General features: G+C 50.6%; 1 protein-coding gene across 4 annotated transcripts; it reads right to left on the bottom strand.

Annotated features, from left to right (window-relative positions):
* Positions 1-4,588: 4,588 nt before the first annotated feature.
* PRDM13 (PR/SET domain 13) lies at positions 4,589-24,406 on the bottom strand. Of its 4 annotated transcripts, XM_030002370.1 has the most exons (6): positions 23,992-24,406; positions 22,140-22,271; positions 21,921-22,065; positions 17,816-18,565; positions 16,837-17,785; positions 4,589-4,599 (listed from the first exon to the last, which is right to left on the bottom strand). In XM_030002370.1, exons 1-5 carry the CDS (start codon positions 24,130-24,132, stop codon positions 17,040-17,042), a joined length of 1,914 nt encoding a protein of 637 aa, XP_029858230.1. In that variant the 5' UTR covers positions 24,133-24,406; the 3' UTR covers positions 4,589-4,599; positions 16,837-17,039. The 4 variants fall into 4 exon arrangements, with proteins under 4 accessions (XP_029858230.1, XP_029858215.1, XP_029858223.1 ...); XM_030002355.1 differs by having other exon boundaries at positions 16,837-18,565; positions 23,992-24,405; XM_030002363.1 differs by having other exon boundaries at positions 16,837-18,565; positions 21,921-22,041; positions 23,992-24,398.
* Between the last annotated feature and the right edge of the window lie 1,925 nt (positions 24,407-26,331).

The following is a 26,331-nucleotide window of genomic DNA, read 5'->3' on the forward strand; positions in this document are numbered from 1 at the left end:
AAGACTTATCTGTATTTTGAGCAAGAAGGAGGATTGGAATTGGATGCATGAATATCATCATGTCATCACACAGTCCACCAGAAACTTCATTTGTCTTAAGGCAAATTATTTTTTATTACTGGTAGTATTTCTGTAAACAGATAAAAACAGTCAGACAGCACAAGGAATGCCGAAGTAAATATCCAGTCCTCCAGGACATTTTCTTTTAGCAGAAGGTGAAACAACTCACGTCTCCGCAAGAGCCCTGGGGCTCTGATCTCAGCATTTCCAGTGGATTCTTGCTGTCCTGAGCTACCCTGGGCCACAACAGCAGCAGAAGGCTCCAAACAAAAAAATAACATAACTCAAAATGTAGGAGAGCAGACAGAAACCCATTGCATGGGCCCAATGGCAGTCCATCAAACTCAGGTCTCCTCTCCCCCAGCCCACGCTCTGGCCCAGCAGATGCTTCTGCCTGCTGAGGGCTCCCTCCCAGCGGTGGAAGCCGTTTCTCTTCCAGAATGAAGCTACAGGTTAGGTCTGAGCTGATGATAAGAAATGAAGGCTTCACTACTGGGGTGAGGGGGTGAGTAAGATACCTAATTTTCAAGACAAGGTCTTTTTTACTTTTTTAAAAGAAGGGGGGGGGTAATCATAGAAAATAAACTTATATTATGTTATAATTCATCTGACTCCTTGAACATGTTACACCTCCCACTTACCCCTCTGATGACGGGAAGCAGCTCTGTCCTTAACTGACTGAGGCTATTGAAGTGGCTTCTTCCTGGCTAATTGTTAAACATCCTGTTTTAGCATGATTTTGTTAACTTGCCCTTTCTCTTGTGATTATATGTAGTGTTTGAACACCTTCTGTGATACTGTCACTTATTTGTAATGTCACCAAAAAGCTTGGAGTAAAATTATGTGCATCTTAGTGATTTATCAGAACAGTTTTAATCTCATATTTTAAAACTCATAGTGGCAGCTTAAATTTGCCTGTGACTACATCCCTGGTATTTGCTGTAGTGCACAGAAGTCAGTCTTAAGGATTTTCAGTCTGTTCGTAGGAAAAAAAATCACAACTTATTGATCAAATTATGTGATACACATACTAAATATTACAAATACATGAGTACCTGAAAAAGTATTCACAGGTTTGTATGGACCTCACGGGTTCTTCAGTAAGATCCTTTCACTGGGTTCACATCAAACACAACATTAATTTACAAATGAATGCCTTTTTCTTTGTTTGATCACAAAATGCACCTTATTTACAGGTGTGGTTTTGCACTGAAGTATTTACCAGTCTTCTTTAGGTGGTATAAGCAATACCTGGTACTTGCTGTTTGACACAAAACACTTATCGATGAGTACAGCCAAGAGGGAGAGAGAGTGGGGGAAGTTTTATGGAAGTGGAGCCTGGGTACAATAAATAAGTCATAGAAAAAATGAAACATGAAAGGTGGCAAATCATAAACAAAATAATGCATATGTGAATATGAAGCATGAGGTTATAGCTGTCTTTGAAAAATGCTAATTCTTGCTCTTGAGCCTAACTGCCAGACTGCAGTTTTCCGATGAGTGTTCAGAGTGCACCTTTCCATGATCGCTCCATTTTCTCATTCAGTTTGTGCCCATTGCCTCTTGTGCTGTCACTGGGCACCAGCGTGAAGAGCCTGGCTCTGCCTTCTTTTCGCACTCCCATCAGGCATATGTACACATTGATCAGATCCTCCTGAGCCTTTGCTTCTCCAGGCTGAACAACCCCAGCTCTTTTAGCCTCTACTTGTATGCCAGATGTTCCAGTTTCTTAATCATCTTCATAGCCCTTCACTGGACTCACTCCAGTAAGTCCCTGTCTCTCTTTCACTGGGAGGCGCAGACCTGGACCAGCACGCCAGGTGTGTCTCACCAGGGCTGAGTGAAGAGGAAGGATCACCTCCCCGCTGGTGATGCTCTGCCTAATCCAGCCCAGGCGACCGTTGGCCGTCTTTGCTGTGACGGCACGCTGCTGGATCACATTCAGTTTGTTGTCCACCAGGATTCCCAAGTCATTTCCTGTAAAACTGCTTCCCAGACAGTTGGTCCCCAGCACGTAGTGGTGCGTGGAGTTATTCCTTCCCAGTGGCGGGACTTGGCATTTCATTTTGTTGAACTTCATGAGACGCCTCTCAAGACGTTTCTTGAGCCTGCCAAGGTCCTTTTGAGCTGCAGCACAACCATCTGGTCTATAATCACTCCTCCCAGTTTTGCATCATCTGCAAACTTGCTGAGGGTGCACTCTACCCATCATCCAGATCATTAATGAAGATGTTATGGGTGAACATTATTGGCCCCTGTATTGACCCCTGCGGCACACTGCTAGTGCCTGGCCTCCAGCTGGACTTCAAGCTGCTGATCACAACCTTTTGAGACCATCAGTTCAGAATGTTTTCCCTTTATCTAGTTCATTCTTCATCAGTTTGTCAATGAGAGTGTTGTAGGAGATGGTGTCAGATGCTTTGCTAATGTCAAGATAAACAACTACACAAGACGTTGTGTTCTCATTCTTTTAACTATTATCAGCCACAGCTCCACTCCATTTACCAAGTCTCCCAAGCCCTGAGCAAGCTGGCCTGAACGACCCTGCACTCACCCTGCCGTGAGCAGGAGACTGGGCTGGATGGCCTCCTGAATGATCCCATGATTCGTTATAGCAAAACCAGCTGAATTGCTCCCCACCAAGAACAGGACCCAGGGCTAGGCTCCTCCTGCTATGGAAAGAGCTGGGATGGGAGAGCCAGTGAACCACCATGAAGGATGAAGCTTGCTTCTCCTGTTGGACAGAAAGAGGACAGGAGAGATGAGGGCAGTGAATGCCGCTGCCAGGAGGGTCATTTCCTACATTCGGCCCTGAGCTACTGCGCCAGCCCAACTTCCCACAGCCCAGCACCCGCTACACCAAGTGTGGGAGCCCCTCACGTCAGCCTCGGCCATCTGCTGCTCTGGGTGAGCCCACCTGATAATTATGAGCTCCGGCCTACAGCACTCCTTTCTGACGAGCAAAGAACATTTCCTGGTTGCAGGAGTGAAGGTAAAGACGGAGGACTAAAGCTAGAAGAAAAAAGGCAGAAAGAGGTGAATAACAAGAAAAGAACAGCTGATCATGCAGACTTAGCAGTGTGCAAAAGGCGGGGGGGGGTTCTAATATATTTCTATTGTTTGCTCAGAGATGCTAGACTTTCAATAGCCTATGGTGCACTGGGGAAAGAATGTAGTTATTAGATTGTGCTAAAGAAACTCAAAGAATATGAGATCCTAGAAAAAAGATACTTCTGAAAGACACAATTTTATTTTTTTTTAAATCTCAAACTGGTGATTTCTTTTTATCATTTAACACGCCTGAGACTGTTGAGTCAGACATGCAGTATTGTGATGCCTGTGGCAACATTAACTCAAAATCCACTTATGGTAAGGATTGGAAACACAAAATTGGAAAAGTAACTGTTAGATGATTCTCATCTAGATTTCTAAAGGTTGCAGAACCAGATTGTAAGTTTTAAATGGAATATAAATAATGGTACAGGGAATTCAAAGGCAAAGGCAGAGAAAAAATTACCCTGGGAGTCTGTAAATTGCAAAACTAGGTATCTGGTGAACAAATTAAGACAGTACCTGACATTAAGGTGAAAGTCTGTGTAAAGATGACTAAGTTACATTGAACACAAATAAAACTGAGATAATGGAGAAGTCAAGAGATCACTACTTACTGTGGTAAGGTAAAATAAAATCTCAAAAAGATAACATTGGTAAGAGTTTTGGGAAATGCGCTTACTTGCAGGCTGAAAGTATACCAGACGGTAAATCCTGCTGGTCACTTTAATATTGTTATGAGGTTGTTAATTGAGTTGTCCCTGTGAGCGCATCCAGGACTAAATCATCCTTCTCCATCCACACCGCATGGCACTTTTGGAGGCTCCCAGTCATGTCCATACCGCCCCAAACATGTTTGTCCTAGTTTCAGCTGGGATAGAGTTAACTGTCTTCCTAGTAGCTGGTACGGTGCTATGTTTTGAGTTCAGTATGAGAAGAATGTTGATAACACTGATGTTTTCAGTTGCTGCTAGTAGTGTTTAGACTAATGTCAAGGATTTTTCAGCTTCTCATGCCCAGCCAGCGAGAAAGCTGGAGGGGCACAAGAAGTTGGCACAGGACACAGCCAGGACAGCTGACCCAAACTGGCCAACGGGGTATTCCATACCATGGGACGTCCCATCTAGTATAGGAACTGGGAAGTGGCGGGGGGGAATCGCCGCTGGGGGACTAGCTGGGTGCCGGTCGGCGGGTGGTGAGCAATTGCACTGCACATCATTTGTACATTCCAATCCTTTCATTAGTGCTGTTGTCATTTTATTAGTGTTATCATTATCATTATTCGTTTCTTCTTTTCTGTTCTATTAAACTGTTCTTATCTCAACCCGTGGGTTTTGCTTCTTTTTCCCGATTTTCTCCCCCATCCCACTGGGTGGGGGGGAGTGAGTGAGCGGCTGCGTGGTGCTTAGTTGCTGGCTGGGGTTAAACCACGACAATGTCTCACCTGTCCTGTGAGATCTTACTGCACACTTGGCAAGCCTCCTTCTCCTGGGCTCTCCATAGTCATTGCTGTACCATGTGCATTCTTCACAGCCTTTATAACAGATGTGTCATTACTTTTTGTTATAAACCAGGGGCTAGGAAAGAGGACCATTGGAAACAGGAGAGTTCAGTGAGTTATCAGCTTTTCTGTGCTCTTCCCATGCTTTGAATTATTGACAAGACATACAGAGCAGTGAACATCTGCTCTGTAGGACCGGCTCATCCCAATGCAGGAGGCTCCTGCAAGGATGCGGCACACTGTCACATCTCATGGTGTTCATTTGTCATCTCCCCAGCATGTGTCCTCAAGCCTAGGCTCCCTCTCCTCGGAGGGAGCCTGTGAGCCTGGCTCAGCATCAGTAGCGCTCACTGTTACCCAGGGACATGGCCAAGGCTGGTGGGGAATCAGGGGCCTTCTCTGATTAGTGTATGTTTGGTTGAATCCTGAAGCTAAGGTCCTTCCCCAGGGCACCAATTCAAGAGACAAGACACATGTCAACAAATAAGACTTATTTTATTTTTGCCAGAAACCTCCATTGCACTCTGATACCATAATTCCTACTCAAAGAGATCATGGGCAAAGAGCAGGCTCTCTTAACACCCCTTTAATACCCCATGATTATCTAACTAACTCATTTCATAGAGTGATCTGCCTCTTGGTTTCAAACACCCGCAAGTTGGCCACTTACAGACAGAGTCAGGCTTAATCCACTGAGCTGAGGGCAGAAGTCTCAGGGAAAGAAAGCAATGTCCGGAGATGTCTCTCAAAGGAAACAGATCCCACAAAACCCAGATGTCTCCTTCTGAGCCATTAAAACTGAGGACTAATTGCCTAGGCAGCCAGGAAAAAAAACTGTTAGAACAACCTGAGTCAAGCTGCCCTCTTACACAAAAACCCTGAAAAAATCATTTTGCTCAAACTTTTCCTAAGATCTTTGGGCTGTTTTTCTAATGGAATCTACAAAGGAGAATGCGTATCTCTTACAGGAAGGAGCAGTGTCATGGTTTAACCCCAGCTGGTAACTAAGCACCACACAACCGCTCACTCACTCCCCTCCACCCAGTGGGATGGGGGAGAGAATTGGAAAAAAAAAAGTAAAACTCGTGGGTTCAGATAAGAACAGTTTAATAGGACAGAAAGGAAGAAACCAGTAATGATAATAATAATATTAACAATAATAATAATAATAATAAAGAATTGGAATATACAAAACAAGTGATGCACAATGGAATTGGTCACCACCTGCCAACCAATGCCCAGTCAGTTCCCGAGCAGCAATCCCCCCCAGGCCAACTCCCCCCGGTGTATATACCGGGCATGACGTCACATGGTATGGAATACCCTGTTGGCCAGTTTGGCTCAGCTGCCCTGGCTGTGTCCCCTCCCAACTCCTTGTGCCCCTCCAGCTTTCTCGCTGGCTGGGCATGAGAAGCTGAAAAATCCTTGGCTTAGTCTAAACACTACTTAGCAACAACTGAAAACATCAGTGTGTTATCAACATTCTTCTCATACTGAACCCATAACACAACACCATACCAGCTACTAGAAAGAAAATTAACTCTATCCCAGCTGAAACCAGGACAAGCAGGAACGGGTGTAAAGCAAAGCTTGGAGCTGCAGAAGGGCAGAACTGAAAATTAATCATACAAACATAAAAATCTTCATTGTTGTGCACACTTAAGACATCTTCCTGAGTAGGTAATTTTGAAGGCATCTGAGAAAACCAGAATTATGACAAAAAAAGTGGTTATTGCAGTCACATTTGCAGTGGAATTATTGTGGGCATATAACAATTTTGTAGAAACAGTGTTAAAATTGTTTAAACAATGTTTACAAAAGCTGGAGAGTCCAGTATGGGTTCCTACTTGATCCAATCCAAGGCCAGAGAAAAATGCTCGATGCTAATGTCATCGGACATTCTGGAATGTTTTGCAATGTAAAATGTAGAAAGAGATCACCCGGCATGAAAAAGCTGGTTTAAAAAATGGTTTGGAAATAGACAAAAGGGGGCAAGTGCAAGCTGGCTTTGGTTAAGAAGGTCTATCTGTGTATTAGCAATACAAAGGACCCAAATTAATATATCCTGCTCCTCAGGACTTAAAACTTGACCCAGTAACTCAAGTAAGGACTACAAACTGGCTTGGCTTCTTCAACAGAGCTAACTCTACTAAAGAGCTAACTCAATTTAAACCCTACTAAAGAGCTAAAACTCAAGTTAAACTCTACTAAAGAACTAACTTAAGAAGAGCTAATTCTGCTAAAGAGTACTGAAGTAAGCTATCGGTGATTTTTATTTAAGAAATCTTTCATGTATGATATCCAGGGTCTAATCAAATGGTGCTGTAACTCCTCTACAACATCTGCACCAACTAGCTTTAGCTCAACATCATTATTGCTTACCGTTTTTCTCGTAACTTTTGTTTTCTTCTGCTTGATTCAGTTTCTGTGACACCTTCCCTGTTCCCAAAGAACAAGCCCCTGACAAGGACTTGGTCTAGCAGGGGGTAAGATGCATTTCCATTATTAACAATATAATATGGTCCAACATGAGTATGTGGCACAATTGAGCATTTTTTATTTTATCAAGTAGAGAGTCATTACTTACATATAGTTCATTTGGGCAAGGTCCATACAGAGTACACAGAACTGGCACATTATTCTTGTATGATTTCTTTCTTTTTACACTTTAATCTTCTCCACTAGGGAAAACAAGACACTTGTGGTCCCATAAGGCTTTTAACTAGCAACTTGCAAAATTAAAAAAAAAAAAAGAGGTTGCCAGAAAATAAATCAGAGGTAGGGAGTAGGAAAAGGGGAAAACGGGGCAGCTTGAGCAAGGCAAGGCAGGCAAGAAATGGGCTAGAAGGTAGAAAAAGACAGACAGACGGGAGCTAATTTGCACAAGACTTTGAAGGAAAGAAGAAGGAGTCTGAACTGTATGTGGAAAGAAAAATACAAGAGATTTCTCCATAAACATTCACACTGAGGGAAAGATATAAAAAACCTTAATACGATATGAATTTGGGTAACACTTTAATTGTCTTTCTGAGAGAATGACTCGGGTGATCCAAGACTCAGGACTGTTCTTCATATTGTTTTCCCCATTTGCAGAGTCATTAAATAATTATGCCATTATTGTGATCGAGGCCTCACTTCTGAGGAATTTCAGCAACACCTGGATATACTGACATTAACTGCAGTTCAGTGATTAAACTTCCTGCAGTTGCTTTAGTAACCACTTCTTTGATAAGATTAAACAATTCTGTCGTGCTTTTGGAAACCCCACTAGTCTCTAGTTTACTAATCCACTAATTTAGTTTTTCATAGCTGCCAACGCACTGACCACCAGAAAACAGCACTGATCGCCAGACGTGCCTTCTGGGGTGATATTTTAGAACGTCTTTGCAAATAAATCCTAGTTTTCCTCAGTGTTTGAGCAGGCTTTTTTCTCTGTTGAATATCTAATCAGCACCTGACAAAGGATCCCCAAAGGGTATTTCTCCATTCCAGAAAAGGTCCCTGGAAAGGCTGCAGTGACACTGCCTCTTCCATCCTCTAGGTCTTGGGTAAGGCAAATGAGCTATAACTTTGCATCTCTCTTGATCTATGCCTTCCTAAAAGCAGAAGTGTCTTTCCAGGATCTAAGCTAACAGACTCCAACAAAGGTTCTTACCATCAAGGGACAAATTTTTTGCTAACTACTGCACCTGGAATTTTCAAAAGAGCCCCAAAAAGTTACGCACCAAATGTCCATTGTAAATCCTCAAGAGTCAGACACGGAGCTTCTTGAGTAATGCTTCAGCCAACAAATTCGATTATGCTGAGGTACAGGTGACGTGACTAGAGCTGACTGTACTCTAACAACGCCTCGTGCTGGATGTGGGCAGGAGAGCCCAAGGGCAGGATAACGTTAGAAGCCGTGTGGCATCCTACGCTTCGATAGTTGTGTATGGTCACTTCTGCAGCTCTTTTACCTCCAGCAACTTTAGGTGCCAGGCTGCGAACAGGCACTTTAGGTGAGCCCAAAGACCTACGGAGGGGCAGTCTGAGTGCAAGGCTAAACATGCAGCCTTCTGTGGATGCCTAAATACCTCTTTTTCATGGAAATGCATCATACAGCCAGCGTATGACAGAAAAACTCCCTCCAGAGTCCACTCTAGAAAGGGTCCTGTCACATGCCAAAAGGGTAGACAGGATTTGTAGGCAGCTGGAGTCTGGCTTGTCTTTTTAGCAGCATGGCTGTACCTGCCAACCCTAAGTCCAGCAGTGCTGGATCCACAGGCTCGGATCAGGAAAGTTACTGCTTTTGGGATGCTGTTTCTTAATACCTCTGCCATACATATTCTTTGGATAAAAGGTACCTTTTATAACCGACTGTAATTCTGTCACTCAGTTCCTTGTTAGTTTTGGCATCTTTCATAAGCACGATAGATAGAAGCAATTCTGAAAATCTTGGAAGGGTGCAGAGGAGACATCAGGAAAAGCATGCACACCACAGAAGACTGTGCCAAAACAAATGAGTTTATAAAGATCACTTTGCTGTGTAGTCTATTTGAACATTGTACATGCCATGTCTTTCACCGTATATTCTTCAGACTATAAATAAATCAAATTGACATATATTCACAATCTAGCACCATCTGCTGCGTAAAAGAGGAAGGCATTTTAAAAGCAAAAATGATCTGTTCCTTTTCTTACACGATACATCTCAATCAGCGAAATGTATTCCTGTTTTTACAAATGTGTAGCTTGGCTTTAAACATAACGAACATTTGAAAAGAACCATCTGAGGAAACCCTTCTAACTATGGATTCTCGTTTACTATTAGTTTCTGCACTGCATTAAAATTCATTTATTTCCAAAACACTAAGCTGAGAGCAAGAAGCAGGAAGGTCTCATTTGAAGTGTGGTGAATCAGACCTTTGTGGAAGAGATGCATATAATCAGAGATAAGGATTGTGTTTTATATACAAATTCTTCTAACTTAAGATAAACATTGCACTTAATAATTGAGAAAAATAATTCTCTGCATCATCGTATAGTGTTTTAATTTGCTAATTATATTTTTCACCTGCTTTATATATACCCTTACAACAGGTCTTTTTTTTCATTAGCTATGAAAAAAGCATGAGTTATTGTTCCCAACAAATTTCATTCAGGAACAAAAATTATACATTTCTTTCCTATTTATTACTCAATTACAAAAAAAAAAAAAATATATATATATATATATATTCCTGAAATTCTAAGTGTCTCTGTTGCTTTTTAAAGTTTTTGGAAGATCGTGGCAAAGCATAGAGGCATATTCTAAAATTAATACAGGCTGCCTCAAAAAATTAAGCTTAAGCAACTTTGTTGGCCCACACGACACTAAAATTAATTCATTATTAAATCATTCAGGATTAAATCATTCAGGAACTTAACTCTCCTTCATTTCTTCAATAGCTAAGCTGCCTCATTTGACTTTAACATACAATCTGTTATGGAACCACTGAAATAATTTAATATAACAAACTTGTTTATGGTTTCTTAAGTCTCACACTAAAGCATTGAAAAACTATTTCACTTCCTCTCTCTACTTTGTCCAAAAGGCATTATTGTCAGCAAGCTGGCTGTCAACAACACAAAACAAAGGGATGTTAAATTAAGTTACTGCTTTAAAAACAGAAAGGAAAAAAAGAAAAATAGCCCACAAAATTTCAGTGTATTGATGCAGTGAATTCTGGCCCGTGCAAAGCTGCAGTAGTTTTCCTTACGGGCGCTGACCCAAAGAACTATCACTGTGGGCCACAGGGTGCTGCGAGCCCCGACCGGAATCCTGCTGAACTCAGACCAGAGGCTGAAGATGGTCCCCAGAGTCCTTTGTTTCAATCAAGAAACATCTACTTTGCTTATTTCTACAAGGAGGGGCGCTCTCAACAGATAAAAAGCACAAACTGTAGGCCAACCATCAGTCACATAGCTATTTGGACGCAATCTTAAGTTGCTGCTTAGCTGCAAATGTGCATTCTCAACAGGATGCTTTTGCCCTGTGCTGTGGCTTGCGGGATCTTTGGTGAAGTACCTCTGAAAACCCCAGCATATCTAGCCTCTTTGATTTTTTTTTTAAATATACTAAAAAAATACAGTGTCTGCTTTTTTGATCATTTCTTTTGGTGAGCTACTGCATAGTTTAGAGTACTGGAAAATGGAAAAGTGGAAGTTCTACACAGATAAACAGGACTCAGAGCAGAAATGTATTTTTAGTACTCCAATTTTCTGAATAGAGAGCCAAAAAAAAAAAAAAATTGCTCATGGTATAAGAACCAGTCATATGCTCCAAAGTTAAAGACAGGCTCCAGCTGCTCTGGCTCACCAGCAGGTTTTACAAACTACAAAGGAGTATAAAGGCTTCACCTCTGCCCATTCTTCCTAATGTTTTCCCCCTGCACCTGTTTATTCATCTGAATGAGGCTAAAGTGATACAAACAGCAAAAAAGCTATGAATTATTCCTTAGTGCTCTGAACCTTAGTTTATTGATGTTGTCTTTCTAAATCACATTTTCGCCATTTCAGATCAGGACTTCAAATTACCTGGTACCAAATCACTCTCCTCAGGAGCAAGCAGTCTACAATTTCTAAAAAAGAATATAAACACAAGCCCTTCCATTACCCTTGAAACAGGATAATTCATTCCAAAGCAGAACAAATAAAAAAATTATGAAACATTAAATATCAAAAAGCCACACCCAGCTGCAAGTCTACAGAAAAACCTTGTGAACTTTGTTCATAGTTTTCCATAATATTTCAGAATTTCAGCTCTAAACATCTCTGGATATATACCTCAGACCTAGTGATCCATTTCTTCAACTACATTTTTTCAGTTGCTATGAAACTTCTTTCTCCTGTTTCATGTAAAATACAAGTTTATAATATCCCGCATCCTGTAGGGAATCATTCCTCATTGGATTGACTTTGAATATACCTGAAAGCATTTTGTTGCTCCGAGATTTTATCTGCTATGGTCCAATGAACTCCAGTGAGCTTGAACCTGACCTTGACATGTTGCTCTTTACCTTCAGGTGATAACTCAGAAAGTAACTGCTCACAGACAAGTTTAAAATCATTCTTTTCAGACAGTTTTGAGGAAACAAAAAAGATCAAAGACAATCCTTGACCTTCACCATTCTCTGACCTGAAGCCAAGTGCAGTTAGATTTTCTCCCATCCTCATGTCTCCTGGTCACACAGGAAGTTTGAACCCAAGGCTTGCTGCTCACTTCATCAGGTGCAGGACTGGGGATTTTTTTTTGGTATTGAAAATACAGCTTACAAATACAGCGACTATTTAAAAATGTACTTCCAAGCCCATAACTTCTAGTGAAAATAGAAAAACAGTTCCCTGAAAATATTTTCAGCATGAATGCACGCAAATGAATTCATAGGTTTTTCTGAATCAATAAATCATTTTTTGCCACATCAAAGTTGCAGCCATAGAAGAGGGACCCTTAAGAACATGCATGTTTTCATACCTGTAGCAGAGCTTTCTGATCAGATCACATCTGTGCATGTGCGAATTTAAAATAAGAGCTTAATGCAAAAAACTTTGAAACTATATCCCTTTCAGTATATAGAGCCATTGCCTTGCTCAGAAGTGATCAAGTCCTCCCTGAGTATTGTACTAGCAAGCAGTCCAAAATCTAAACTCATTTGCATTATAGCAGACTACATCTATCTCACTTGTGTGTCAAAGAACCTGGCAAATTTTAAATCAGTCCCACTAGCTTCACTGGGAGGAGCAGGTATTCAACACTTTTGCAAAATCAGGTAGTTTGTTGGGTTGTTTAAAGCTGTAAACTCAAGTCTTGTGTTTAAACCCATTCAGCAAGTTTAGAGGAGTAAGACCTAGACCCCCAGTCTGTAAGACCCTGCCCTACAGCTTGGTCATTCACAGTGCCATTGATCTCCCATGTGCATCCTTGGACTATCGACACAACAGTAATTACAGCATTAACTAGTAAGATACATGGCAGAGTTTCATACCAAAACCAAGATCCATTGGAAATTAAAATTACCCCCAAGATCTGTAAAAGCTGCTGCTTGGCAATGCTCCGCACCTCCTGCCAGATGCACCGAGACTTCTTGATGCTGTTTGTATGAACAGGTTGGTAAAGGGCCAGTCAAAAACCATCAAAAAACTGTTTCTCAAATTTTAAAAATTGGAGGTTACTCAAATCAATTGTTTTTACAAGAATACCTGAGGCTGAGCATGAATTTTTGGAAACTGAAAGACCAGTTTCCAGAATTTTTAGACTAGTTTCTAATAATGTCCAAAAGCCATCCCAGCGTATGTATTCTTCTTCGCTCTTGACTTCCAGCAAGCAAATAATGCTCTATTCTTCACTCGCAAACTGCAGCTTTTCATTATTCTGTGTTCAACTTTACTCAGAAGACCCGAGTCCTCCCATAGAAAATAAAATAGGGAAATCTTGTCATTTAAGCTCTATGGCCCTTGAGCAAACAAACCTCTCAATGAGTAACATTTTAAGGTGATAATTTTTCTTCAGCCTCACCACCATTCTTTCTGCCTACGCTTTCCACTTTGCAGGGATCAAAACAGTATGTTGTTCTCATCTAGAAAGCTCTTTTTTCCTGTAAATGGGATTAGTTATTTTCTCCGTATTATAAAATGCGGAGGCCATACTTTACCGCAGCTGCCAATAATGACAAATTCAGAAACTAAAACCGGTTGTTGCTCTTTTTTTTTTTTAACCTAGTTGCAAATGGTGGTCACTATGGCAGCCAGCCAGCAGCAATGGTAGACTGAGAGATGCTACGAACGCAAAACCCAGAGCATACTGGGTGCCAAGGCCGGGTCTGCCATCAGCTCCGCGCCTAACCTCCGCCCTGCGGGTTTTCCGCCTCCCTTCAGACCCAAACTCGCCTCCGGGGAACCCGCAGGAACCGCCATGACCGGCATGTGGCTCGAAGACCCCACGAGGTGCAGTCCGCCAGGCCACAGGCAAACCGGCCGAGCCCCCCGGAGGACGCCCCTCGGCCTCCCGCCCCCGCCGCCGCCCGCACCGCCCCGGCCCCGCCGGCCCCTCGGGGCGGCGGCGCCGATCGCGGGCCGGCCAATAGGGGCGCGGGCCGCCGGGGAGCTCAGCCAATCAGGGCCCGTGCCGCCGGAGGGCGCGGGGGCGGCCAGCGGCGCCCGGGACCCGCCGCCCGCCCGGGGCCCGCGGCCCGGCGAAGGGCGAGCCCTGAGCTCGCTGATCCGCGCCTGCTAGTCCCCCGAGCTGCTTCTTGCCCCGGCCCCGGCTGCGGCCCGGGCTGCCGACGCACGCTGCCCAGATCACGGAGGTGTCGGGAGAACCTTCGGCTGTCGCCTCATCCCCGGCCCGAGCGGGACGATAAAACAAAACGAAACGAAATTGAGCAAAACAAAACAAAACAGAATTGAACAAAACAAAATTGAACAAAACAAAACAAAATAAAACAAAATTAATAAAATTGAATGAAGTAAAATAATCTAAGAATAAAGCAAAATTGAATAAAATAAAATAAATAAAGTAAAACAATAAAACAAAAAACATATTAAAACCAGAAGAAAATTTAAAAATGGCAACAGTCAACCAGCTCTTGTGACGAGAGGGCTGTGGCAGCGCAGCGCCCAGCTGACAGATCGGAAGCCGCAGCCGAGCGCGGTGGCCCCGCGCAGGACCCCCGCCGTGCTCCCGCTGGGCCCCACAGAGCCGCCCGGGGGGAGCGGCAGCGCGGCCGGCGGCTCGGGCCGGGCAGCGCCCGCGGGAGAGTCCCGCCGGGCCGGTGCGCATCCCGGGCGGGTGACCGGCGCTCGCCCCCTGCCCCCGCACACGCACCCGCTGGACTCCGTGCTGGAGCGCTCGAGGGACGTCGCAGGGATGGGGCCCCAAAACTGGAATCTGGTAGAACTTCTCCCTGCGTCTCCCCCCGTATTTTGTATTTCCCTGCAGCCGCTGCATAGCAGGTGTTCGGGGGTTTTGTTGGTTTTGGTCTTTTTTTTTTAAAGCAAAACATATTTTGTTCTGATGTTTTGGTGTTTTGTTTTGTTCTCGACTTCGGTTGTTTGCGGTCGGTTGTATTTACTCCGGCTTATCGTTGTTTCTTAACTCAAAGAATACACTAATTTCTAGATATACAGACCGTTAATTGACAGGAATTGACTGCGCGGAGTACCTTTTTTTTTGTAAAGGTAGCCCGAGCAGGACGATTCGATGGGACACTTCTATTAAAACACACAAACTCCAGTGACATGGAAATAATTCCCGGATCACACTTTTATTATTCTACCCTTCGCGCGACCTCATAGCGTGCATGACGCGTCTCTCCCCGGCAGCAGCTCCATGGTGGGTGTCTTCCTTTGGGAAGGCAACAGATAAATATTGAAATAAAGAACTGGCCGTCTAAATTCCGGGTCCCGCTGCCGGTGCTGTAAAGGACCAGAGGGCTTTCGACTCCACCGGCAGACGGGGAAGATCCTGCTCTCCACAGGAGAGACCTTTTCCATTTACTTTCATGACAGAAACACAACTTGCGTCCTGGGATAAAAGCGAGTCGAGTAAGTGGGTATTTAGTGCACCAGCCCAGACAAAAAACAGTGCTAAATCCTACAGCTTTGGAATCTAAATCAAACCTTTAAAGGAATTCCAAGCCTGGCATTTGAATTCCCCTTTCCTATTACTGTCAAGCGCGTTTAGCCTTAAGTGGGCAAACGGAGGATCGATTTTGTATCCGAGCTTCTTTCAGCTTTGTAGCTGAGATTCTTTCAGATGCTGGAAGTAATTTGTTTGTATTTTACATTGCATCACCTACAGCCTGGACTGAAATGGGGCCCGACCCTGGAAACTCACAGCCTTCTAACTCTCCGCATCCGTGGAAGAAACCTACCATCTGCTCCAGAGTTGTGAGCCACGCAAAATCCAGAAGCGGGGCTCCCTCCTGTCTCCTCCGCCTGCCCGAGTGCCACCTCCCACGGAAAGCACCAGCTCGGAGCCGAGCGGGGAGACCCGCACAGCCGGCGGGTCGCTATCGGCAGCGTTGCATCTTTTCGCGTGGTGACCTGGAGGATTTTCCAGGGGAAACAGATATTTTTCTGACAGTCTTTTTTAAGTTGAATGCGTTTCAGCTTTTTCATACCAACAGTATAAGGAGATATTTTTTTTCCCTTGGATAAAAGTAACAATGATTCTAACGCAGAGTGTTTGCAAAAGGGGCAGATTTGACAGAGCACAAACAGATAAAGCAGACTAATCATGCCCAGCCTTTAACATGCCTGCGCTGGCCCCGTGGGAAAAAAAAAAAAAAAAAATGTTTTCCAAAAGTCGTAGGCACAGGGAAGAACGGATTGGATTTTGTTTGGAGTTTTCTGGTTTGTTGTGCCCAGTGAGAGAAGGAAAACGCTCAGACGAAATATTCAGGGGCAAATTCTTTAGAGCTTGACCCAAAGACGCTGAATACAGCGGGATCTGGGCCGAGCTCCCAATCATCAGAAGCGTTATGGAGAATTCCTGCTGACAGCACTTCAGTGAACAACTAGACAAACAGTAGTTTGTCAGTAACTTTATTTTTTTTTTAAAAATCGCATGACAAACTGGAACCAAGACCAAAATACTGTATCCACTGTACATCATTCATTAGAAAACAAACATACACCACATTTGTATTCTACCAAACAGAGAGTGTGTTTCCTTTAAAAGTATATAGTGCGTGCTTTTAGATTCATGCTTTTCAATATTTATTTTACATTTGTTACTCAAATATTATCTGTTATAAATAATTGCAACTTGATCAAATGGTGCACCTGTTATCCTATGCGAATCTCTTCAGTGCTGCAAGTGTGGCTTTTTGTCGCCTTTTTTTTTTTTCTCTTTCTTTCCAAAAAGCTGTTGGTATTGCTTTAAGACCCGAGAAAGCACACCTGAGGTGTCAAATAAAGTGTACAGATGCCAGAGGCGCTTGCAGACCCGGGACCGCTGCTGAGCCCCACGGCTCGGACCGCTGGACCAAGTGACGGGAGAGCACATAGAAAAAAATCGTTTCCAAAAGGCACAATTTCCTCGACACAAAGGTACAATAAAAATATATGGCCACTGAAATACGGGCGCCTACGGGGAAGCGGTGCCTCTCCGGTGGGATCCCGGGCCCGCCAGGGTTTCGCCCCCCTTGGCCCATTCCCCCTTGTCCCCGTCCCCCCCCACCTTCTCCCGGCCCCGCGGCGGGAACCCGGGGACGCCCCCGACGAGCGCGCAGTCCCGGCCGCCCCGCCGCCGCCGCCGCCGGCGGGTGGGTGCCTGCCAGCCGGCTCTCCCCCGCGACACGGCCTCCCGTGGGACCGCCCCGGGAGGCCGGGAGCTCAGAGTAAGGGGGGGGGGGGGGCTGCATCGCGCCCCCCGCCGCCGCCGCCGCCGCCGCGCCCGCCTCCTGCATCACTGCTCGCGGTTCCTGCTGCCGCTCTCCGGGTCGCTCTGGTCGTCGGTGAAGCAGACGTCCACGTCGCTCTCGTTGTCAGTCTTTTGCTCCTGCTCGGGGTGCGCGTAGCCAGAGTCACTCTTGTCCTCGGCCGCCTTGCCGAGGCTCTGCCCCGGGTGCCGGGACTTGACGTGCCGCTCCAGGTCGCGGCGCCGCACCAGCACCTTGCCGCAGTACTCGCAGCGGTAGGGCGTGTTGCCCTCGGCGTGCAGGCGGATGTGCTTGTTGAGGTTGCTGGGGTCCCCGAAGGGCCGCAGGCAGACCTTGCACTTGAGCGGCTTGTAGCCGGTGTGAGTCCGCATGTGGATCTTCAGCCCGTACTTGCGGGAGTAGAGCTTCCCGCAGTAGAGGCAGAGGTGCCCGGTCTTGGGCTTCCCGCCGGCCGCCGCCGCCGCCCCCGCCGGCAGCGCCTCCAGCCGCCCGCGGCCCTTCTCGGCCGCCAGCTCGGAGAGCTGCTGCGTGTGCATGGCGATCTCCCGGTCGATGCCGGCCAGCGAGCCCAGCTCGGCGGGGTGCAGCCCGGCCGCCGGCCCCCCGAAGTACGACACCGACTCGGGGTACTTGAGGAGGCCGCCGAGGTGCAGCTTCAGCGGGTAGTAGGGCGCGGCGCCGTAGAGCAGCTCCCCGTTGTAGACGGTGAGCGGCATCACCGGCAGCCCGCACTCCCCCGCGTACGCCTTCAGCCCCTCGAAGGGCGGCAGCGCGAAGCGCTCCAGCGCGCCGCCGGGCAGCGGCGGGTAGCGGGCGGGCGGCAGGGCGGCGGCGGCGGCGGGCAGCCCCCGCTCCACCTGCCGGAAGGCCGAGGCCTCCTCCAGGGGCGAGAGCAGCGGGAAGGCGCGCAGCCCGCCGCCGCACGCCAGCCCCGCCGCCGCCGCCGCCGCAGCCGCCGCCGCCGCCGCCGCCGCCGCCGCCGCCGGGGGGGCGGCCTCGCCCGGCAGCGCCCCGCACTTGGGCGGCGCCTCGGCGGCGGCGCGCCCCGCCTTCAGCCCCCCCAGCAGCTTGGAGAAGCCGAGGGCGGCGGCGCCCCGCGCCTCCTCCCGCAGCGGCCCGGCGGGGCGGAAGGCCGAGCGCGCCCCGGGGCAGAGCGCCAGCCCGTTGCCGCCCGCCGGCCCCAGCAGCGGGCCCGGCCCGCGGGCGGCCCCCACGCTCATGTCCAGGGCGTGCTCCTGCTCCTCCTTGCCCGCCGGCCGCTTGGGCAGCCCCGGCTTGGCGAGCGGCGGGGAGGCGGCGGCGGCGGCGGCGGCGGCGGCCTCCCGCTTGACGGCCTCCCGCGGGCCGCAGCCGGGGGGCGGGTGGCCGCGCAGCGCGGCGGCCGGCGGCTCCTTGGGCGGGAGACCGAAGGCGGCGGCGGCGGGCCGGCCGTGGTCGTGGTGGAGGAAGGGCCGGCCGTGGCTCAGCGCGCAGTGGAAGTGGACGTGGGCCTTGAGGCTGTTGGGGTACTTGAAGGTCCTCCAGCAGTACCAGCAGATGTACCGCTCCTCCCCTGCGGAGGCAAGCGGAGGGGCCCGTCAGCGGCGGCCGCGCATCCCCGCGCCTCCCCGCGCCGCCTCTCCGCGCCCCCGCCGCCCCGGCCCTCCCCCGCCGTGCCGCGGTGCGGTGCGGTGCGGTGCGCGGTCGGGGCTGCGCTGCCGCGGACGGGGCGCCGGGGGGGAGCAGCTGCCGCCGCGAGTCGTCTGTCGGGGGGCCCATCTGTTGGCGTTTGCAGGGGAGGTAGCGTATGTCAGGGAGTCGGCTGCACCGAACAAAGGCCAATCTAATGATCGTGAGCCCCTCATTACGCGGCGAGACAATATCCGATATGTATGGGCCATATGTAATCGTTCCCTTTCAGAGGACAATGCCCTTTGTGCCCCGTCCCCTAAACATTTCGGCTTCTCTCAAGCGGAACAGACCTCGGTGGCCGCGGCGCTGGAGACTGCCCGGCACCGCAGAGGCACAGGCTTCGCTTTCCCCCTCCTGGCCCTGCTTGCCAGGAGGAGCATCTCCCCAGCCCCGACGGTGAAACGCTGCCTCTGCGGGCAATCCGTCTCTCTGGGTATCTTTTTCTTTATTCTTTTTTCTTTTCCCTTTTCTTTTCCTTTTCCTTTTCCTTTTTCTCTTTCTTTCTTTCTCTTACTCTTTCTCTTCCTCCCTTCCTTCCTTTTCTTTCCTTTCTTTCTCTCTCTTCCCCCCCTTTCCCTTTCCTTTTCCCTTTCCCTTTCCCCTTTCCTCTTCTCTTTCCCTTTCCCCTTTCCTCTTCTCTTTCCCTTTCTCCTCTCCTTTCTTCCATCTCTTTTTCTGTCCGTACGTTTCCACCTCTCTCTCTCCCGTTCCTCCCGGTCACTACAACACACCGACAAGACGTTTCAGAAGCCCCCGGAGTTCCCCCGAGCGGCTGCCCACCCTGCCCGTCCCCAGCCGATCCTCACTCCCGGGTTAATGCACCGAAAAGCCGAAGGTGAGGCCAAGTGCCACACGGAAACGAGAGGCCGCTCCAGGCCTGGGGCCAGCTCCTCAAGTTTCGGGGGGTCCCTTGGGGGGCGATGGGGGGTGAGGTGGGGCACAAGCGAGCGGGGATGCGCTCCGCGGCAGCCCGGGCACCCGGGGAGGGGGCGGCGGGTCACCGAGGCGGACACGCTGGCCGCGACCAGCCTCCCGGGAGGGCTTTTGAGGCAGCATTTGGGCCAGGGATCAGCCGGGTGCGGGTGGAACACGAAGGCTTCGCTCTCCGCGGGAAACTCGGGCGCGAACTCGCGTGCGAGGATCCAGCGCTGTTGCCTGCGTCTCGTCGCCTGCGTCCTTGCCGTGGTGCGCAGCCCTTCCTCGCTCGCCGTGGAGCGGCGGTCCGCAGGCTGTGCAGCGATATGAAGTCGTCGGACCAGGTTTTTCGCCCCGTCGAGGAGGGAGGGAGGCGGGAGGGTGTCTGCCCGGGCGCGGAGGCGGGGGGGAACCACGGCCGCAATCCCTCCGACTTGCGTTGCAAAACGGGTGAAGGAGCAGTACGGACCGAGGGGCGTGCGGCCACCCACCCCCGCGGGCTCCCTCCTCCTGCCTTCAGTTGCCTTTGCGGGTCTCTCCAGCGGGGCGGTTTGGCCCTAGTCGTCCTCGGCAAAAGCGTGGCGGGACCGGGGGACCGGCAGCCTCCCGAGCTTCACCGAGCCCGGCCCGGCGCTTTCCCCGGCTCAGCTCCAGTCCGGCAACCATCGTTCGGGTAAAAAAAAAGAAAAAAAAAAGAAAAAAAAAAAAAGAGACTAAAACCATCCCTTTCTCATCACGGTAAACCCAAATAAATGGGGTCAAAGACAGATTTCCAAAGTTTTGTTTTGTTTTGTTTTTTAAAAATAAGCTCTCTGAATTTCTTCCGCCCTGACTGTTTGTTGATTTTTTTTTTTTCCAGCGTACTATCCTTAAAAGAAGAGCGCTTCAGCATTTTGATACACTTATTCTGAGTCCGTATTAATTAGTCTGGAAAGTGTGGGGCCGGAGACGCAGCAGATCCGCAGGGTCAGCCTGCAACTAAGCCTCGCTTCGTTGGGAGGAGGAAGATGCCACAGGCTGGGTGCCTCTCGCAGACCTGAGCTCCTTTCTTGCCCTTCTTTCCCCTGACCAGCACTGGCACCCGTCGGCAGGCAAGGGCTGCTGGGTCGGAGGGGCAGAACCCAGCACCGTGTCCTTCCTGCGGCCGAAACTTCGCCAGAGCCCGGGCTTTTCGAGGGGGTGACCCTCCGGAGACCCAGTCCCTCACTGCCCTTGGTGGGGGGGGAACAGAGACGTGACCAAGAGTTTCCTTTCCGGGTACAGTTTCAGCACTGGGAGGGATTTGGGCTCCTGCGCCATCGCACGAGTCGGATGGGACGTGAGCGGCCAGCGCCCGGCGTTTCGGCAAGCATCCCTCCGGGCCGGATCCTGATTACCCTGCGGAGTAGCCAGCCTTGAGGGGTGGGGAAGGCTCAGCCCCTCCCCGGATCGTGCCCTTGCTGCCTTCTCAGGGACAGCGTCAGGCTGAAGGGTCTTCTGCCTGGGGCGGGAGCGGGTGGGCTGCCCTCGCCGCCGGCGGAGCGGGCTTAGCCCGAGGCGAGCGAGTGCCCGCGGGTCCCACCGAGCCGCCGCCGCCCCGGGGAGCGCCGGGACCCGGCCGGGACCGGCGGGAGGGTGGGCCCGCCGCCGGAGCAGCCCGACGGGTGAACACTGAGGGGTTTCGTCTTCTTTTCCCCTGTTTAATGTGCTGCCACCTTATCATTTTTCTTAACATCGGTGTAATTCCAGCTGAGAATCAGCTTGCAGATTGAAACGAGCGGTCCCAGGCGGGTGTCTTCCCCTTCCTCGGATGTCCATTTGACGCCGACTTAATTTTTTACCTAATGCATCCTAATTTACAGGGACTGCCCGGTACCCGTTTTGACCTGACTACGTGAATCTGCCCACAAGACAGCCTGAAGAGAGGCTCTGAAGCCCTGACCGAGGAACACCCAAGGTGACAGCGGTATTTTGAAAACCTACGAAGCCACACTGCTGTCTCGCATAACAGCACTAGCGTTGTTTCAACAGAAATCCCATTTGCCTATCAAAAGATCATTAAATTGTGCCGATGACGGAACGACTCGAGGCACAGGGGCCTTTCCATACGCTACCGAGTTAATAGATCACCCTTTAAATATAAGCAGATGGAGTCTTAGTTTAAAGGGTGGCAGGTTAAAAGTCACTGCAGCTGTGCGGGCATTAATTTTTCTGAGGGCGCGGATTTGAAGGGCCCACGTTTGCCTACGGCAGTCTGAGCTCCCGGCAAAGGTGTCAGTTAAAGAGGGTTTGGTTTGTTGCATTTAATTAGGTTGCTCTGAAACGAATGCCCGCGTCTGTACCTTTCTCGTCGTGCGTCGGGGTGGCCGTGACGGGGATGTCAAACCACTGCGCCAAGGGGTTGGAGTACCAGACGGTGAGCTCCTCTCCCGGCTGGACATCTCGCAGCGCCCGGTAGAAAATCTGGGAGGGGGAGAAAGGAAACTTCTTCAGGAGGCTTGAGAGGGGAGGCAGGTGGCGGAGAGCGGTGCCAGGCCGGCCCGGAGCCGCGAGTGGGGTACCTGTCCTCCTGGCAGATCCGCAACAGCCTCCAGTGTTTGCTCTTGGGAGTTTCGGGCAGCCCGGATTAACCCTATCCACTCCAGAGCTGAGCTCCCGGCTTCATCCACTAATTCCCCTCTCACCATCCGCACCTGGAAGACAGGCGGCACCGCTGTCACCTCCACGCGAGACGAAGCAGAAAGAAAGCAAAAAGCTTACCCCCCCCCCCCCCCCCCCGCCTGCCTGCCCACTCTGCCGTGCCTGCTTTCCCACACCGGGCCGGTATCTCGCAGCAGCGAGAGCATCCCGTTTTGCCGCCTGTTTGACTCTTCCATCCTCACCCGCCGTTAGGTAGGACCTTCCTTGACTCGCAGGTGCCTTGGGAGAGCTGCGGCTGGCCTGGAGGGGGTTGCTGCTCTGCGGGGGTAAGGATGGAAGAGCCCGGGCCCGGCGGGGACCTGCAGCGGTGCGAGGGGAAATGGGATTTTTTCCTTTGGGCCGCACTGGCCCAAACGCACCTTGTTCGGTCGCAGCTGCTACGTTTAGCTTAACGCTGTATTAAATGTCCAGGTAAGACGTTATTTTTTTGGAAGGGTCTGTGCAGCCTCTGAATCGGTGCAAAACAATTGCCACACACACGACTTGTCGGAAGACGGGGAGGGGGAAAGGGGACAGGATTCCGCTTAGCTACAAAGTCTCTGTAGCCCCATACTTCATAATCTGCTTGCCCATACAAAGAGAAAATGAAGTGCCCGTTCCCTGAATGACCGTGCAATAAAAGTCATCGGAACAAAGCGGTCTAAAGCGAGAAACCAAGGGAGCCAGATGAGAAATAAATTTGAGTGGGCTGGCAGAGCGTTTAAAAACAATTAAAGGGCATTAAAAATCCGAGCGGAACGCGTGAGCCGCGGCTGCCCGGGGGGTGGAAGGAGGGCTCTCCTCCGCAGCCCCCTGCAGAGCCTGATGGACGGGGCGAGCACCCTTCACCGCCTCCTCCTCGCTCCCTCCCAGCTCGGACACCGACTGACCCCGGAGCCGGCAGCCGGCTGGCCGTCACCCCCTCCCGCTCCGGCCGTGGGGGTTGGTTTGCGGCTCCGGGGGTAGGAGCCGGCCCGAGGCTTGGCGAGGAGGCCGAGCTGCGCTGGGCTGCCCCGACACCTGCGAGCCGCACCCCGCCGCCGCCCCCGGGGGACCCCCGGCCCGCTGGCCCCGCGCTCCCCTCCGGCCCCAGCCAGCGGATCCGCGGCCGAGGAGAGGGACGGGGGAGGCACGAACCTGAGCCGAAGGCAGAAATAAATCTGTGCGTCTGCCTCTCGCCCCCCTCCTTCCCCGGACAAAACCGGGGGGGCTGTGAAAGCCGCGTGCCCCCGCCTCGCCGGGGCTGCAGGGGCGAGGAGCCAGCCGTGGCACGTCCTGGCCCTGCCGGGGAAGGGGCAATGCCCGAGTGAGCGGAGCCCCGCGGGGCGGGGGCCGGGCGGCGGTACTAGCGCCCTCCGGCACCGGGCACCGGGCACCGGGCACCGGGCGGCGGCGGCGCTTTCGGCACGTCTGTGTCCAAGGCGGGGGCGCGCCCGCTCCTCCGGGAGAGCCCCCGGGTCCCCCGGCCTCGCCGCGGAGGCCGGCCGGGCTAGCGGGGCCCCGGCGCTGGGGAGGAGGGGGAGAGGGCACGGGCGGGCCGGCTTTCCTGGCAAAGCCGCGAGGAGACATCTCGGGACGCTCTGGAAACGCTTCCCTTCCCTTTCCTGGCTCGCTCTAAGAAGGGAGGATGGAGGAGAGAGGGGAGGGAAGAGCAGCCTCTTCTCCCAAGCCGGCTTCCCCCGAGACAACGAAAAAGCAAGGTCCAGCGGTGCAGGAGAGACGGTAGGAAAATACCTTTTTTTTGGGTCCTGGCTCCCTGCGGTCTGAGAGGTACTTGCCCAGTTTGAAGATGCCCGGCACAGGACCCAGGCGCAGCCCCGCCGGGATGCAGCTCTCCGCGCTCACGCTGATGGCCGGAGCCCTGCTGCTTTGCATCGCTGCCTCTGGGTGTGAGCGCTCGGGAACCCCAACTACTTAAGGGGGCCGGAGTGACAGCGGCGGGAGGACGAGCACAGGCGTATCTCCGCCCGCAGAGTGACGCGGCGGTGTGTGGACGCCGGCTTTTCAACGGGAGCAGGAGGGGTACCCCTTGGCAGGGGGATGCTCTGGGGCGCAGAGTTTGGTGAGAGAGTTTGGCTCCTCGAGCAGCTGCGGAGTCCCATCCAAGAGGGTCACATGGAGCCTTTCCCTAACCCTCCTGCATAATCAGGCGGAGTGAATGGCTGGCAGACAATGGGCCAGGCGACCTTCCCATTCCTAAAAATCCAATTTGTCAAGGGCAAAGAAAAGGCGCTGGTGAATCAAAGGTCTGGAGGGACCATTAATCCTCAGCATGGGGTATTGTCCCCGAGACAGTTACGATATTTTAAGTGACAAATCCACTGTATAATTTCTCCATAAATTTTACTTCCTTTTATTGTTCCTCGACAAACCAGTTTTGGAAAATAAGTGACTATTTTAAGTCTACTTGGCTGAGCCTTTTGAGGTTTAATATACTTCAAAGATTTTTAATTCTCTTCCCTTGGCTTTATTGTAAAGGAGATTAAACAAAGAGATGGGGAATGTTTTGAGGACTTGTTAACTTCTATTGATTCCCGGCGTGTGCCATACAGAAATTGGGCAGGTACTTGATGGGAAAACACCAGAAAATACCTACACTTTTTTTTTTTTTTTTTTTAAAGAACGACCATATTACCATTTCAGTGGGTTGGTTTCAGGCCAGTAATCTGTTCAGAAGAGCTTTGATCCTTAAGGAGGATGAATAGCACAAAATATGAGCCGCCGTAGCCCCTGTAAAACACAACCCGCTGCATCTGCGAGCGCTGGGGAAGCTGTGTCTGTAGATCGTGCGATTAAGAAATAGAGACAGGAGGAAATAGAGACATACAGCCACCAGGAAACAGAGAGGCACGGCCAGCAGATAACACAGATCTCTAGCGAACAGCGTGCAGCTGGATTCCTCGTTTAATACATCCACAGGTTCCTCTCCCGCACGCAAAATCGCTTGCACCGAGACCGCTTTCGGAGGTGGAACCTACAAAAAGCCACTGTAAATAAAGCCAGAACGAAGCGATTGGAACAGACTGCGTCTATGTCCCTCCTCTTCGCATAAATATTTTAATTAAGATACAACGAGACGCTAGGATTATGTCGGTTTATAATTCGGGCTGGGTGAATGTCCCAAGATTTTTCCAGGGGGTGAAAAGGAAAGGTGTGCGACTTTTTTTTTATGCACGTGCGACAGTCCGGATGTGCCTGTCAGACCAAAGAGTACAGTTACACATTCGATTTTCCACTTTCGCTTTTATAGTCCTGTCTAATTCGTGCTAGCAGGTTTTCTCTGCTCCATACCTCGCTAACTCTCCAAAAAGAAGATTTCTGAAACTTTCTCCGGCGGCGAAGTTGCACAGGCAGATTTTATCCATTGCTTTCAGAAGCAATTGCAGATATGGGGCTTTTTTCTTTTTTTTTTTTTTTTTTCCCCTGCCCTTTTCCTAATAGTCAGACCTAATAAATTTCAAAAGAAAACCCGGAAAGCTACGTTTGGAGGCGTATCTGCGGATAGGTGCCAGGTAACGGAGCGGGCTCTTCTCAAGAAGCCCCGCTTTCAGCCAGATAAACCCCGGTACGTCGCTTTCCATGTGACGGCTAGTGTGGGCTTTACTCTGGATTATGTCTGCCGCCGTCACGAGTGGGAGCAAGGGCCGCAGGGACGCGCGGGGCGGGGGGACACGAGAGCGATTTTGAAGCGGCGCGTCTCCCGAGTTGCCCGTCGCAAAGATGCTCTTTCCCCTCTCCCTGCCCGGCACGGCAATTACAGCTCGGCCTCCCGGCGAGCTACCGCCGCTGCCGCCATGACATTCGCCCACGCCGGTCGCCGCTCGCTCCGGCCCCGCGGCGGCAGCGCCCGGCCAGCCCTCCGCACGGCACCGGCCTCCGCTGGCACGGCCGGGGCGAGCCCCCAAACCTCTGCGTCCCCGCGGAGGCCGGCGGGCAGCGAAGGGCTGGCCGCACCGACCCGTCCGCCCTCGGCGCTGCCCGCGGGCGCTGGGCGGGGAGCGCCGGGCTCCACCGGCCGGGCGGCACCGGCACCGGCCGGGAGGCACCGGCGGCGGCACCGGCGGCGGGACCGGC

This window comes from Aquila chrysaetos, chromosome 2, assembly GCF_900496995.4.
Source record: "Aquila chrysaetos chrysaetos chromosome 2, bAquChr1.4, whole genome shotgun sequence".
Classification (NCBI taxonomy): Eukaryota; Metazoa; Chordata; class Aves; order Accipitriformes; family Accipitridae; genus Aquila; species Aquila chrysaetos.